The 13,959-nt window shown below is 55.1% G+C and overlaps 1 protein-coding gene and 1 pseudogene across 1 annotated transcript in view; both read left to right on the forward strand.

Annotated features, from left to right (window-relative positions):
• Positions 1 to 13,959, forward strand: part of LOC102752104 (immunoglobulin lambda-like polypeptide 5) — a 21,162-nt gene that overhangs the window by 2,940 nt on the left and 4,263 nt on the right. Inside the window, exon 3 of the mRNA XM_015566920.1 lies at positions 13,106 to 13,143. Coding sequence (XP_015422406.1) covers positions 13,106 to 13,143 — 38 coding nt within the window. The remainder of the gene's footprint in view (positions 1 to 13,105; positions 13,144 to 13,959) is intronic.
• Positions 8,442 to 10,423, forward strand: LOC102751820 (annotated as a pseudogene).

The raw sequence follows: 13,959 nt of genomic DNA on the forward strand, positions 1-13,959 counted from the left end.
GTCAAGGGCACAGGCCCAGTTTGCGGGCTTGAGCCCCAGGAGGGGGCGTGCAGGAGGCAGCCAATCAATGATTCTCTCTCATCATGGATGTTTCTCTCTCTCTCTCCCTCTCCTCCTCTCTCACTCCCTTCCTCTCTGAAATCAATAAAAATATATTTTAAAATATATATTCCATGATGAATAAACATCCAAACGTGAAGGAAAATCAGGATCCTTCCTAAACAGGCACCACTCGCCTCAGTTGCCTCTCCCAACACCTGTTCCCAGTTCTAGGGGTGAGGTGGGTGCCTGGGTCCTGCATCCCTCCCCGCCAGGTCCCTCCTCACCCCTCACCCCACCCCTCCAGGGGCGCCTCCCCTGCTCTCCTGCCTGCCTTCCCCTTGGAGCTCCAGCCCTTTCTGGGGCCTTGCCTCCCTCTCCTGCTGGTCTCTGCTGCCCCCTCCTGGAATCTCTCCTTCCTGGCTGCAATTTGGGCAGCTGGACCTGGAGAGTTAGAGGTTCAAGCACTGACATTTCCCGAAGCCCCCAGTTCCAGGCTGGCCCCACCCCACGTCCAAAAAAGGTGCATCCTCCCAGGTCTCACTGGCCCCAGGACATGGTCTTCACACCAGGTCCCTGTGTGTCTTAGGGAAGAAAGTCGCCCTCTCTGTGCCTGTTTCTCATCAGCAGAAGCTGGAGGACCTCCACCAGGTGGGTGAGTCCCTGTTCTCTGGGGAACCAGCGGTATTCTCCCCCATTTGCTGGAGGGGGCTGCACTCCCAGGGTCTCCTGAGGAGCCAGCATCTTCTCTGTCGCCCCCTGGGGACCCCTCAGAGGGACTCGGAGATTTCAGAACCGTTGTCATATCCCTAGATGGAACCTGTGACACCCTCTGCCCCAGACCCTCTCCCCGACCCCCACGGGAAAGACAATGACATTCTCAAGGTGAGATGAGAGGGACCAGTGGCTTGAGTTTGGGAATGGAGGGAAGCAGAGAGCTGGGGAGACCTGGGCCAGGGAGAGGAGCCCACAGCCTCAGGCAGGGACTGTGGGGCCTGTGGGATGGAGGAGGAGCAGGAGACTAGGGAGGGGGTGGGGAGCAGGCCTGGGTGGGACAGAGCTGCAGCTGTACCCGCTGGGAAAGCCCAGGCCATTCCTCGAGGGTCCCCAGGGTCCAGCCAGACTCGGATTTCCGACCGCAGCCACCGCAGGAGGATGTGGTCTGTGGCGGTGTCTGCCCAGGGGTCATGGCAGGTGCTGGGGTCGGGGAGGGGGCAGCTGGGGATGTTGCATTTAGGGACAGTCCCTTCTCCCCTCCCCCCAAGCTCCGGGGCTGTCCCCGGGGCAACCACACCTTCTGGGCTCTGAGCAGTGGGTGATGGGAAGGGAACAATTCCAGTGGAACACCTGGTCCCCAAGGTACCAGGAGCCTGAGGTCAGAGGCTAGAGTGAGCCAAGTACCAAAATGGGGAGGAGCTGCACTGGATCAGGGGCCCCCCAGGCACCCACACCCGTCACTGTTCGGTTCCTTGACCATCTCCAAGGCCAGGGGAGCGGGTGTTGTGCGGTCCAGCCCTCAGCTCTGGACCTCACCCCCCAGACACTGCCTGAGCTGTGTTCGGGGAGTGGGACGATCCAGCCTGCGGTTCCTTGAAAGCTGCTCTGGTGAGTTTGGTCAAACCGTTAAGTCCTGATCACCATCAACTTGACTTCTTCCTTCCTGCTCATTATTGCCCTTGTCAGGAGCAGTAGAAAGTCTGAGAGTTTTGACTCTACTTGCAGGCTGAAAAGCAAGCCTGCCGTAGATTCCCGGGTGCTGGCAGGAGACACGAGACTCCTGGGTCGGAGACAAAGGAGTTGAACTATGACTGTTGCTCATAGTTCATTACTCAAGTAGCCAGAGTACCAGCAGCATTAAGATTATCAGCTGGAATATCAGCGTCCGACATCAGTCCTCTGAGCCCCCCAAGATGCTGTAAAAAGGGCCAGGTGACAGCCGCACACCCAAGCTTGGGGACCCCAAATCTTTCATACCGGCCGGTAAGTACATGTTGCTCCAGAGGGACACACCCTCTCTACCAGCATCCTGGAAAAGATGGTCCAACACAAGGGCAATCGGTGCCTTTGCTCACGGGACGTGCAGACACGAAGAGAACCTTCAGACAGTGGTCTCCCAGCCACTGTTGTCCACACCAAGAAACTGAAGTCCCAGGCAATGTGTTACCGCTTCCCATGGAACATCTGGATTGATTTTCACCAAGGGCAGCAGGAGAGTTCCTGAGTATCTGACTCAAAACATGGGCCAGGCAACTCGTAAAGGGACCTCCCAGGAAAGTCGAGGTTGGTGAGGGTTGGGGCCCCCTTTGGAGCTGCTGAAGCAGAAAACCAGGAGCCCTAGGGGCTGCAGCTCCGGAGTTGAGCGGACGTATGAAGGTTCCTGTGACCCAAAGGCAACTGGAAAGCAAGCAGGTGGGTGCTGGGGGTGACAGGCAGGAACCTACCACCCGAGTTCTCCCAGACACCGGCAGTGTGAGCCCGCGGAGACCCACAAAGCACGCCCTGGAGCTGTGCGAGGGCCAGGCCTCCTGGCTGGGTGGCGCCCAGGAAGTACGGAAGCTGCTTGAACAGCAATGTCTCCTCTTCAAAAGGGGATGTCACCTGAGCTCAGCAGGGAGCAGACCCCATTGTCAGAGCTACACAAGCAGCGTCACTCTCATCATCATACTATGTGTTATATTCCTGGGTTTTCAAACCAGCCCCGACCCCAAGCACCTGGGCAGCCCATCCCGCCTGCACCCTGCCCAGCACAGCCCACACCTGGGCTCCCCGGGGAGCAGAGCACAAGCCTTCCGGGTGGTGAGGGCTGGAAGTGCAGGGACAAGGTCACTGCTAGGTTCCAGCTCACCCTGCACCTGCACCCTGGAACCGCCTTGGGTCCTGCATTCGCCTTCTTGGGCCTTCGTTTTCTCACCCACAGAACAGGGACACTTGGCTCAAGGACACACTAGGACAGTGATGGCGAACCTATGAACTCATTTTTTTGGTTGATTTTTCTTTGTTAAATGGCATTTAAATATATAAAATAAATATCAAAAATATAAATCTTTGTTCTACTATGGTTGCAAAGATCAAAAAAAAAAATCTATATGTGACACAGCACCAGAGTTAAGTTAGGGTTTTTCAAAATGCTGTCACGCCGAGCTCAGAAGGTTCGCCATCACTGCGGAGCTGCTCCGAAGCCCAAAGTAAGAGGTGGACGGGAACGGGCATTGGTTCAACGCCTGCTCTGTGCTGGCGCTTAGCAGATGCACGATCCCCTTCACCCTCGGGCCCTCCTGCTGCAGAGGAGCTCTCCCCACTTCACAGACAAGGAAACTGAGGCCCGGGGGTGACCTGGGTCTGGGTGGTTCCAACATCCCTCAGCTTGACGTTCCCCCTGGAGAGAGGGAGATGGATGACTCCCTGCCGGGCCCTGGCCTAGCCCAGGAGCTGACCAAACTTACCAGGCGTGACCACACCAGCCAAGGAAGGACCAGGCTTGACTGGCAGGCGTGGAGTGTGCAGGGGCCCAGCCTGGGGGCCTGGTCAGAAGAGCAGTCCCAGGCCCACCCCGAGGAATTCAATCCCTCATCCACTGGGCACTTGGCTGCCCTCCAGGCCCGAGGTAGATGCTCCAATGCCCAGAGAGACCCTTGGGGAACTGGGGAAAGGGGGCAGGAGCAGGTGTGCCCGCCCCAGCACCCCAGGGGCGGGGCCAGCAGGGGTGACCGTGGGAGATGGTTGAGCTCTGATTCCAACCACAGCAGAGCAGTTGGCAGATGCCACTCTAAGAGGACCCGCACGGGGGCCGGCACCGGAGAAGGCCCAGGCAGAAGATGGGGCCATTCGGGCCAGGGCACACGAGGATGGCCACTGCCGGTGAGGACCAGGGGCACCTGCCAACAGCACCCATTTCACAAATGTGGAAACTGAGGCCCAGAGGTGACCGAGGTCTGGATGGTTTCAACATTCATGAGCTTGACGTTACTCCTGGAGTGAGGGGGATCGATCAAACCCTCCAGGATGCTTAGGAGCTCACACTGAGGATCAGGCCGGAGGTGCCCTTGACCCTGAAGGCAGATGAGGCCCAGGACCTGCCAAGTGGGCCATGAGGACTCCGGGGAGCAGAGCCCTGGCCCCAAGCAGCGCTGGCCCCTGAGGCTGCTGGGCCTGCCGTGGCCACCCATGGCTGCTGCCCCTGCCAACAGCGCTTCGGAGCAGGGCCCAGGCCCCCAAGACCCGGTGGGAAGCAGCCCTCGGAGCCTGAAGGACAGGTAAGGAGCCCGTGCGCCATGGGGGAAAGATGTGGACGAAGGGAGGGTTGGTGGAGAGTGGGGGCCTGGGCAGACGCTGGCTGTATATAAAGAGTTGGCATTTTGTCCATTGTGGATTTATTAGCGTTGATTTTTATGTTTAGTATTTTATTAATATGTGTTTATCTTGATGACTGAGGCTTTGGGCACCCCTTAAATTTCGCACCTAAGACTAGAGCCTCAGTCTCCTCGCCCCAGTCCTCTGGAAGGCAGGGGCAGGATGTACCCATCATCTTAGGGGCAGGCCCCCCCGCTCAGGGTCCCCGTAAGGCCCTGGTGTCATCCCCATCTTCCAGACGGGGATAGGGGCCTAGAGAGGGGGGCCGCAGCCCCAGGACAGGAAGGAGTCCCAGGACTGGACGCTGTGACCTCGATTCCCGGTCAAGGGCACAGGCCTGTGTTGCGGGCTTGATCCCCAGGGTGGGGCGTGTAGGAGGCAGCTGATCAATGATTCTCTCTCATCATTGATGTTTCTATCTCTCTCTCCCTCTGCCTTTCTCTCTGAAATCAATAGAAATATATATTTTTTAAGTCCCCTATGGTCAGTGCATTGGAAGTGACGGTAGTAGGGGTTGATGGGAGGAACAGGCTCTCTCATGGTGTATATATATATATATACACACACATACATATATATATTTTTATTGATTTCAGAGAGGAAGGAAGAGGGAGAGATGGAAACATCAAGGGATGAGAGAGAATCATTGATCGGCTGCCTCCTGCATGCCCCCCCGACCCCCGGGATTGAACCCACAACCCAGGCACATGCCCTTGACCAGAATCAAACCCAAGACCCTTCAGTCCGCGGGCCAACGCTGTATCCACTGAACCAGACCAGCCAGGGTGCAATTGGACTTTTTAATATGAGTGCATTTTCCAAGGCTTGTCAGAAAATGTAGAAAAAATGTCAGCGTATGTTTCTGGTCGGTGGGATTTTGCCTAATTTTAATGTTCGCTTCACACTTACCTGTAGTTATTAAATGTTCACAAGGAGATCTATTTCGTCATCCTTCTCTAAAATAATGTTAATAGAAGAGTAATGTGTTGTTAAAAAAAAAAAAAGATTAAGCACAGAGGTCTATAGAGTGAAAACTGAGAGTTTCCGCTCACCATTTCTCCACATCTTGCCCTAAAACCCATTCGACAGCCACTGTCTATTTTGCCCATCTGCTGAGCAAAATGAGGATGTGTTTGCTTATTTGATCATGGATCAAACTTATTTTCCATTCCTATTTTTATTGCCTGGTTTTATGTCTTTTGAGAACTTACCGGCCATAATTTTACCTGTCGTTGGCATTGTGGTGGTTTTCCATTGAGTTGGTTGTGTGCTCTTATAGAGCTATAGACACTCTTCCCGCATTTGAGATATCAGCCGCCTTGTTCAGTCTCTGCTGGAAATATTCTCCCCTGAGTTGCTGGACGCCTCTTGTTAAGGGGTGTTTTGCCGTAAAGCCATCTTTACTGGTTATATGTCAGAGTGGTGTGATTTTTCCTTTACGGTTTCTGTGATCCGTGACAAGCATGGCAGAGTCAGCTTTGTTTCAATATTATAAGGTTGGGTTTCTATTTTATGCTGGCATTTTCCGTGTTTGGGGGGCTGTTCGCTTGTGTTTACTTCCGCTGGAGTTTATTTTGATGTCGGTGAGGACATAACCTTTTTTACTTTCCAAAAGGGGAGCCGCTCGTCACCTGTTTGTTGAATATAAACGCGCCTTCTATCAAAACACTAACCCATTGGTTTATCAGACTCTCCCTACGGTTCTAATGATCTAATGATCCGATCCCATATCCACTGCACCTGTTTTAATTGTCGTAGCTGTACAGGGTGTCTGGGCCCATGGTGATAATTCATTTTTTCAAAACAGCCGTGCCTACTCTGTCATCCTTCTCACTGTTGGGTTTTAGAAACGATTCGCTCGTTTTCATAATCCGCGTTTGGTGCCTGTAATTTGGTGGCCTGTGCGGGCTCACTGGAGAAGGACCGGCATCTTTGCAACGCCCGGCATTTCCCTCCAGGAACGCGACCGGCCCCTACGCACTCACTCTGCTGTGGTGACTTCCAGCCCATGGCCTCACACTTCATCTCTGCAGGCCTTGCCCATTTCCTGTTAAGGTTACTCCTAAGGCTTTGAAAGATCATGTGGATTGAAGCTGTAAAATGTCCCCCAACTCATGTCTTAAATGGTCACTGCTTGTGCAGAAGGGAAAACGACTGATATTCGCACGTGGCCCGTGTATTGGCCACTTCACTGAACTCAGATTAGTTCTAATAGTTCTTCGCCTGACTCCGTGGGCTTTATTTTTATAAGTAGACTCTCTCCTCACCTGCAAAAAACCATGTTCTCTCTTTTTTCCTATTACTTGCACCTCCCCCCTTCTCAATTCATTGGTGAGAACCTGTAGAATTGTTTTATGAAGAATTTGCCTTTAAGTATGAAGGTTGCTGTAAATGTGGGGAGATACACTGTATGGAACTGAGGAAGTTTCCTTAGATAATCAACCTGCTTAGAAGCTGTGTGTTTGCTTCCTTTAAGTCAGAAACAAGGGTGGCATTGATATTCATATTATATTAAATGTTGTTCCAAACAATCTTACATGCACCCGTGACCCAGTGACCCTGCCGCTCAGGTGGAAAGTGCTGGCCCCAGGGCAATGGGTTCGCTTCCCGTTAGATAAGCCACATGGGGAGGTGACATCAGATCAGGCCAAGCCTGAGGACTCTTGCCATCCTGACTTGTCGAGTGTGACTTGGGTGTTTGTGTTTATTTGTGTATCTTCATGGGCTTTTGTTTTCTGGTGGATGGCTAACACGGAGGGTGACTCCATGAGGGGAACGGATTGTGGGGTGACTTCAGGCTTGGAGAGAAGCCTACTGAATGTGGGGGGAGAGTGAGGAGAGTCTATGGGGCCTGTGGAGTTTGAGGTGCCTGCAGGGCGTTCCAGAAGAGTTCGGGAGGCTGAGCACCTGTGAACCTAAAGCCACAGAGGTCCGGGCTGGACATAGGGAAGGGAGACCCCTAGACAGTTGTTGGAGTGCACAGTGTGGGGGCAGAGGCAGAGAGAGAGGGAGAGTACAGGCAGAATGGGATTCTGGGGTGTGGGGTCAACAGTCATGGGAGAGAGAAAGAGCGAGAGTGGGTGGTGTCAGACACCAAGGGGAGGACAGTCCCCAGAAAGAGGAACCTATTCCAGAAGAGTTCGGGAGGCTGAGCCCCTGTGAACCTAAAGCCACAAAGAGAGGTCCGGGCTGGACATAGGGAAACAGGCAGAATGGGATTCTGGGGTGTGGGGTCAACAGTCATGGGAGAGAGAAAGAGCGAGAGTGGGTGGTGTCAGACACCAAGGGGAGGACAGTCCCCAGAAAGAGGAACCTCTGGCAGAGATGTCCAGGGACTGAGGCCGGACCTCGGACTTGACCAGAATGAGGGTCTTGTTGGCTTTGTCCTGAGAGGTTCCAGGAAATATGGGGTGAGAGCCAGAGAGGTCCCAATTGTGTTCCAGCACATGAAACAGTTGGGAGCCATTGTTGGACAAATGGACAGATAATGGATGGATGGATGGATGGATGGACGGATGGAGAGATGAGAGATGGACTGATGGGTGGATGAATGGATGGAGAGATGAGAGATGGACTGATGGATGGATGAAGGGATGGACTGATGGAAAGACAGTGGTCTGAGAGCTCAGAAAAGGCTTCATGAAAGAGGTGGAACTACACTGTGTCTCAATGTATGGAGACAAAGGGGAGGGGATCTCCACATGGAAGCACCATTAGTCAGGAATGACCCAGTGTTCATAGACCCGGGGAGAGGTTCACTTGGTTGGAACATGGGAAATCGTGGGGAAGGAACACTCAGAGGCCCCAGGAAGAGGGAAGGAGGAGGCCAGGGGGTCTGAGCTACACCACACAGCCCCTCGAGGGGACAAGGCGCCCAGAATCTTTGTCAGCAGAGGATTGGGTGGTGACCAAGACAGTCTTGGGAGGAGGGAGAACACACTGGGTCACTCCAAGGTATGGGTGCCACCTGCCTTGGATGAGGGGCCAGGCAGGGGGATGCTCCAGCCCCTGGGGGGTGACTGCCCACCCGCCCTGCCCCAGAACACAGCTGCAGCCCTGCATCCGTCATGCCCGGCAGGTTCCTGTGCCAGACTGGCCCCCGGGGGACAGGCCCCAGGTGCTGGTCCAGCGGGTTTTAGTCCGAGCCTCAGTCACCGTGGTATGTCTTCGGCGGCGGGACCCAGCTCACCGTCCTAGGTAAGTGGCTCTCAGCACCTTTTCCAACCCATCCCACCGCTCTGCTGTCTTGGGCAAGTCCCTCCTCTCTCTGGGGGCTGCTTCCTTCTGCCCTCCCAGCCTTACAGACCGACCCCCACTTTCTCCGTGGGCTCTGGGGAAGGCAGGTTGGTCTAGGGTTAACCAGCAGGGAGGATCTCAATAGCAGAACCCCAATAGCCCCCCAGAGTCTGGGGATGGGCCTAGGAAAGGGGATCCTTCCTCTCCTCCAGGGCAGATGTCCTCAGGGGGGCCAAGGCTGGTTCTGGCCAGGGTCAGTGGGGCAGCCTTAGCGACAGTCCCAGTCCCGAGGGTCTGCGCTAAGGGCTCGATGCCCTCCGGCCTGGGAAAGCTGCACAGGAGGCTGGGGCAAGGCTGGGACTGGGACCCGGCCTTCGGAGGCACCAAGGGCAGCCGGAGGGGAAGCCGTGGAGGGCGGAGAGGAGGGTTGGGCTCGCTCCAAAGCACTCAGAGCCTCTGTTGGGCCGCAAGGATGGGGGGTCACGGAGACACAGGTGAGATGGGGCGAGCTGACCCCTAAGGAGCCCGACCCTCTCAGGATGGAGGTCAGAAAGGAGTGGGTCCCATGGGGCACAGACTCATTGACCCTGGAGCCCCATAATTCCTGGGACCCATCAGCCCAAGGGTGTTAGGGTCAGGGCTGATGTGTCAGTCTGGGGTGGTCAGAGGTGCCGAGGGGGCTGCGGGCCTCTGTGCTCCTTGTCGGGGGCATCAGTGCCATGAACGCAGCGAGATGAAAGGTCCTGGTGTCCGGGAACCAGGCACAGGGACACAGGCAGAGCCAGAAGGAGCCCCCAGGCTTTGGCTGCAAGGACTCGGCCCTCACTGGAGAGCCAGGTGCCCCGGGGAGACAGGGGTCCCGGCCCCACTGTGTCCTGGCTCAGGCTGGGCCTCTCCACACGCTGTTGGGGTCGTCCTGGCCGGCTGGGTGCAGAGGAGGCCGGGGCTCCAGAAGCGTGAGTGAAGGGGGCCTGAGGCTGGGCTGAGGGCCCGGGAGGTCGGGGCAGAATGCACACTCAGACTCAGGAGAGTAGGAGGAGGGAGCAGAGCTTGGCCCGATAACACTTGGGGAAACTGAGGCTACTGATGGAGGAGCTTGTCCAGGTCACATGGGAGAGATGACTTGGAAGAGCTTCTGGGAGGGTGGGGCTGACTGCTGTGCAGGGACACAGTAGAAAGAGGGGACAGAGAAGGAAAGAAGGTCCCCAAGGGAACAAACACATGGGCCCAGTCACAGAGGCCATCTGTGGGGTGGGGGAGATCCCTACGTGTGGGCCCTGCTTCTGCCTCTTACACCCACTTCTCTGTCCACACAGGTCAGCCCAAGTCTGCACCCTCCGTGTCTCTGTTCCCACCATCCGCTGAGGAGCTCGCCAACAACAAGGCCACACTGGTGTGTCTCATGAGTGACTTCTACCCGGGCAGCGTGACGGTGGCCTGGAAGGCAAATGGCAGCCCCGTCACCCAGGGCGTGGAGACCACCAAGCCCTCCAAGCAGAGCAACAACAAGTACGCGGCCAGCAGCTACCTGAGCGTGTCCAGCCAAGCCTGGAAGTCCGCCAGCGCCTACAGCTGCCAGGTCACGCACGACGGGAAGACCGTGGAGAAGACAGTGGCCCCCTCGGAGTGTTCCTAGGACCTGAGTCCCCACTTCTGGGGACACTTCTCAGTCAGAAGCTCCCTTCCTCGCTCCCCACTGTCCCCCTGCGGCTCCTGCCCTGGTCGCTCAGACTGGGCAGGTCACCATCCCTCCCCGTTCCCCCTTCTCCTGAATAAACTCCTGTCATTTCTCATCTGACATTTCGCATGTGTGTTCTGTGTGGGGGAGGGTCTCAAGGTGAAATAAAGGCGGGATGGTTATGACATGTGGTTCCATCTACCCATCGTTCGCTCAACCCACCAACCAGGCACCTGAATCAGATCTGAGTGACCATGGAATGTGGTTCCCAGGGTCAAAACTTCTCCTCTAGGACCAGCCCCTGGGATGCAGTCCTTGTCACCTGGAAAGGGACAAGGGCTGAGTGAGAGGCATCCAGGGGCCCTGAGGAGGAATCAGGGAGAAATGGTGAGGGTCCCAGGAGGGCACGGTGGGCTACAGAAGGAAATATTGGGAAGGAAATCATGGAGCCAAGGCTGAGGTCATTGGGAACAGACACTGAACTGCCCTGTCCGTCATGGAGCCCAATGGGAGAGCCATTGCCAGGTGAGGGGCTCATGGTTGGCCCATCAGCTCGGAGTCAGGGAAAGCTTGGAGCAGTGCCTCCCATGGGGCGTTGGTCAAACTCTGCCAATGCACGTGAGCTAAGGAAAGACACTGACTAGTCCCACAGAGAGAAGCAATTTAATATCATGGAGCCTGACAATTCCCCCATCAAGTTCACACCCCTTACCCAACTCAGGGAGCCTGGAACACCCTTCAAGGCATGGCTACTGGTGCTGGGAAAATGGGATGAGGATGAGGCACAAGGAAGCTCAGTTTAAATTCTAATGGGCCTGAGTCAAGGTCAGGCTCAAGGTGACCCTAGCAGGGGGCATGGAACTCCATTATCATGAGTCTCAACACCTGAAGTCAGATGAGGGTGAGATTGTTTATGGCTGGTTAAAGGATGGAGCAGGTGTTGTCAGACTGCACAAGGAAGGTGTGAGGGGCATGGGAGTTGACCTTGATGGAATAGAAAGGGCACAGTCCTGGGCACCAACTGGGCATCCTGTGATGTCCCAGGAAGGGCATATCAACTGGAATTCAGGAGCCAAGTAAGAGCAGGTCAGACCAGCTCAGAGCAGGCAGAGTGTGGCCTGTGGGGTACAGCAAAGTTACCACTCCCCACCACCCCCCGCTCCTGGGCCCCTTGCCCCTCCCTCCCAGTGTCTCAGCCCTGAGTGCAGCTGGTGTCAGAGACACACTCACTCCAGGTCGCTGAGACGGGGAGACTGACTAATTTGTCAATTTTTTACGTACGTGTTAGGAAACCTACTTTATGATATAATGGAATTTCAGCTTTATATGGACACCCCTGCGCAGAATTAATCCATTATATCCAGCTTTTAGTGTATTCACTTGGGTGTATCTTAGGTGTTGTTTACATATGAGAACAGAATAAGGTCCCGCATGGTGATGTTGGGTCTGTAAGTATCCCCCAAATCTCTCCAGCTTTTCCATGCCAGCAAGTGGCTGAGGGGCTGAGCTGCTGGCCTTGGGGCTCTCCCATAGTCGGGATGCGGTCCCAGCCTCCACGAGCTGCATCTGGGTGGGTCTCTCCTCCTCATGTTCCTGCAAAATGGTTTTGGCATCAGAAGCTTCACGAGGTCCAGGTTGGACGTTAGCAAAACTGCCTCCCAGGATGGTTCACACTTTGCACCAAAGGACCCCTATGGAATAGACCTCCTTTGAGGACATCCAATGCCTGGATGTCCAATGACGTGGTCCATCAGATAGGAAGGAATGCATCATGGGATATTCCAGATTTGCCGCCCTCCTCCTGTGGTGCCCCACGTGTGCATGAAAGGGGTGCCTCCAGCAGATCTGTCTCCCCCAGGATGTGTGGGTCACGGGCTACCACAGATGAGGGAATGGGGACGTTTCCCTCTGGTCCTCCAGTTTGCAGGATGGTGGTCTGGTCCCCGCCGTCCTCCCACGGTAACAATGGCCACTGAGTGGCTTGGGAAACTCCAGCAGGTGAATGCATCTGCCGTGTGAAAGCACCACGGGTTCCTCTAGTGATGACAACAACGTGTCTGCGAATGATGGCCATTTGTCCATATGCGGCTCTTCGATCCCTTGAGTATGGTCTTCCTAAGCCTTAGGAGTACCCTACTTAAGTTAATAACCATGTACCTACCTACATAGTTTCAGTTTTAAAAATGTGGCTCTCAAAAGAAATTTCAATCGTTGTACTGTTGATATTTGGCTCTGTTGACTAATGAGTTTGCCAACCACTGCCCTAGGCCATGGCACCTCACTCAGTGCAATAGACGCCCTCCAAACTCATACCAGTCCCAGGAGACCACAGTAGAAACAGCTTATCAGGCACCAAGTCCCTTTGGAGCAGTAGTTCTCAACCTTCTGGCCCTTTAAACACAATTCCTCATGTTGTGACCCAACCATAAAATTATTTTCTTTGCTACTTCATAATATTGCTACTGTTATGAATCGTAATGTAAATATCTGATATGCAGGATGGTCTCAGGCGACCCCTGTGAAAGGGTCGTTCGACCGCCAAAGGGGTCTCGACCCACAGGCTGAGAACAGCTGCTTTGGAAGAATGGCTTCCAACAGCCCTGATGCTGAACAAATCGCTGTGTCATCCATCCACCCTACAATCTGCTGAGAGGGTGGAGGGGGGACAGTGTGCGCCCCTGGCAGAGCAGACAGCAGCCGGGGGCAGTGGCCCAGCTTCCTCCAGCACAGCTGCAGGTGGGGGCACAGGGGTGGGGCAGGGCCTCCCAGAGAGAGGTTTTTGTACGAGCCTGTGTCACAGTGTTTTGTGTTCGGCGGAGGGACCCAGCTGACCGTCCTAGGTGAGTCTCTCCTTCCCCCTCCTTTGCTGCTCTCCCAGAGGATTGGGCCATTTTCTGTGAGTTCTGCTCTCTCTGGGTCCTGTCTCAGCCTGTGGCCAAGCTTTCACCCTGGATCCCGGCCCTTGGGAACCTGAGCTCTATGGGTCCCTGGTCTTACTGTCCTATTTGGTCACCCTCAGCCGTTCATCTCTGCCCCCAGAGACAGAGAAATGGATGGGATGCCCTGTGTGTGTGGCTTCTTCTGTCTCTCTGAGGGTCATGCTGGATTCTAGAAGGGCTCTGATCTGTCTTCCTCTGTTAAGTTCCTGTGGGACAAGGTTATTTCAGGGGGTCATTGGTGGCCCCCGTCTAATGAAAGAGAGGATAAGGAGCACTGAGGGGGTAACCTTGTGAAAATTTTAGGGTGACCCAGGACCCTCTGGGCCAAGGCTAGACACACCCAGGTCAGAGGTTCAGGGCAGGTCTCAGGGACTGTGGACTCATGAACAGGGGCCCGGAATGGTGCTGGGGTGCAGGGCCTCCAGGGGCCTGCATGGAGCTGGCATGCGGAGTCCTGACCAGCCTGGCACCAGGGAAGCCTGCAGGAGGAAGGACAAAGGAGGCGGGAGAAGGTGCTGGAGGAAGGGCCATGGAAGGACAGGTGTGAGGACAAGGGGGCCTTTGGTCTCTGCTGGAGGAACATCCTTTCAGAAGGAATGGCAGAATCCATGGCATGAAAGCTCTAGTGATCCGACCAATTCGTGGGGATGCATAGACTGTAGAATGAGAGAGACTCAACGACAGACAGACAGGTTTCTGTTTCATCAGAAACAGCTG

This window comes from Myotis davidii, unplaced genomic scaffold (genome assembly GCF_000327345.1).
Source record: "Myotis davidii unplaced genomic scaffold, ASM32734v1 scaffold2343, whole genome shotgun sequence".
Classification (NCBI taxonomy): domain Eukaryota; kingdom Metazoa; phylum Chordata; class Mammalia; order Chiroptera; family Vespertilionidae; genus Myotis; species Myotis davidii.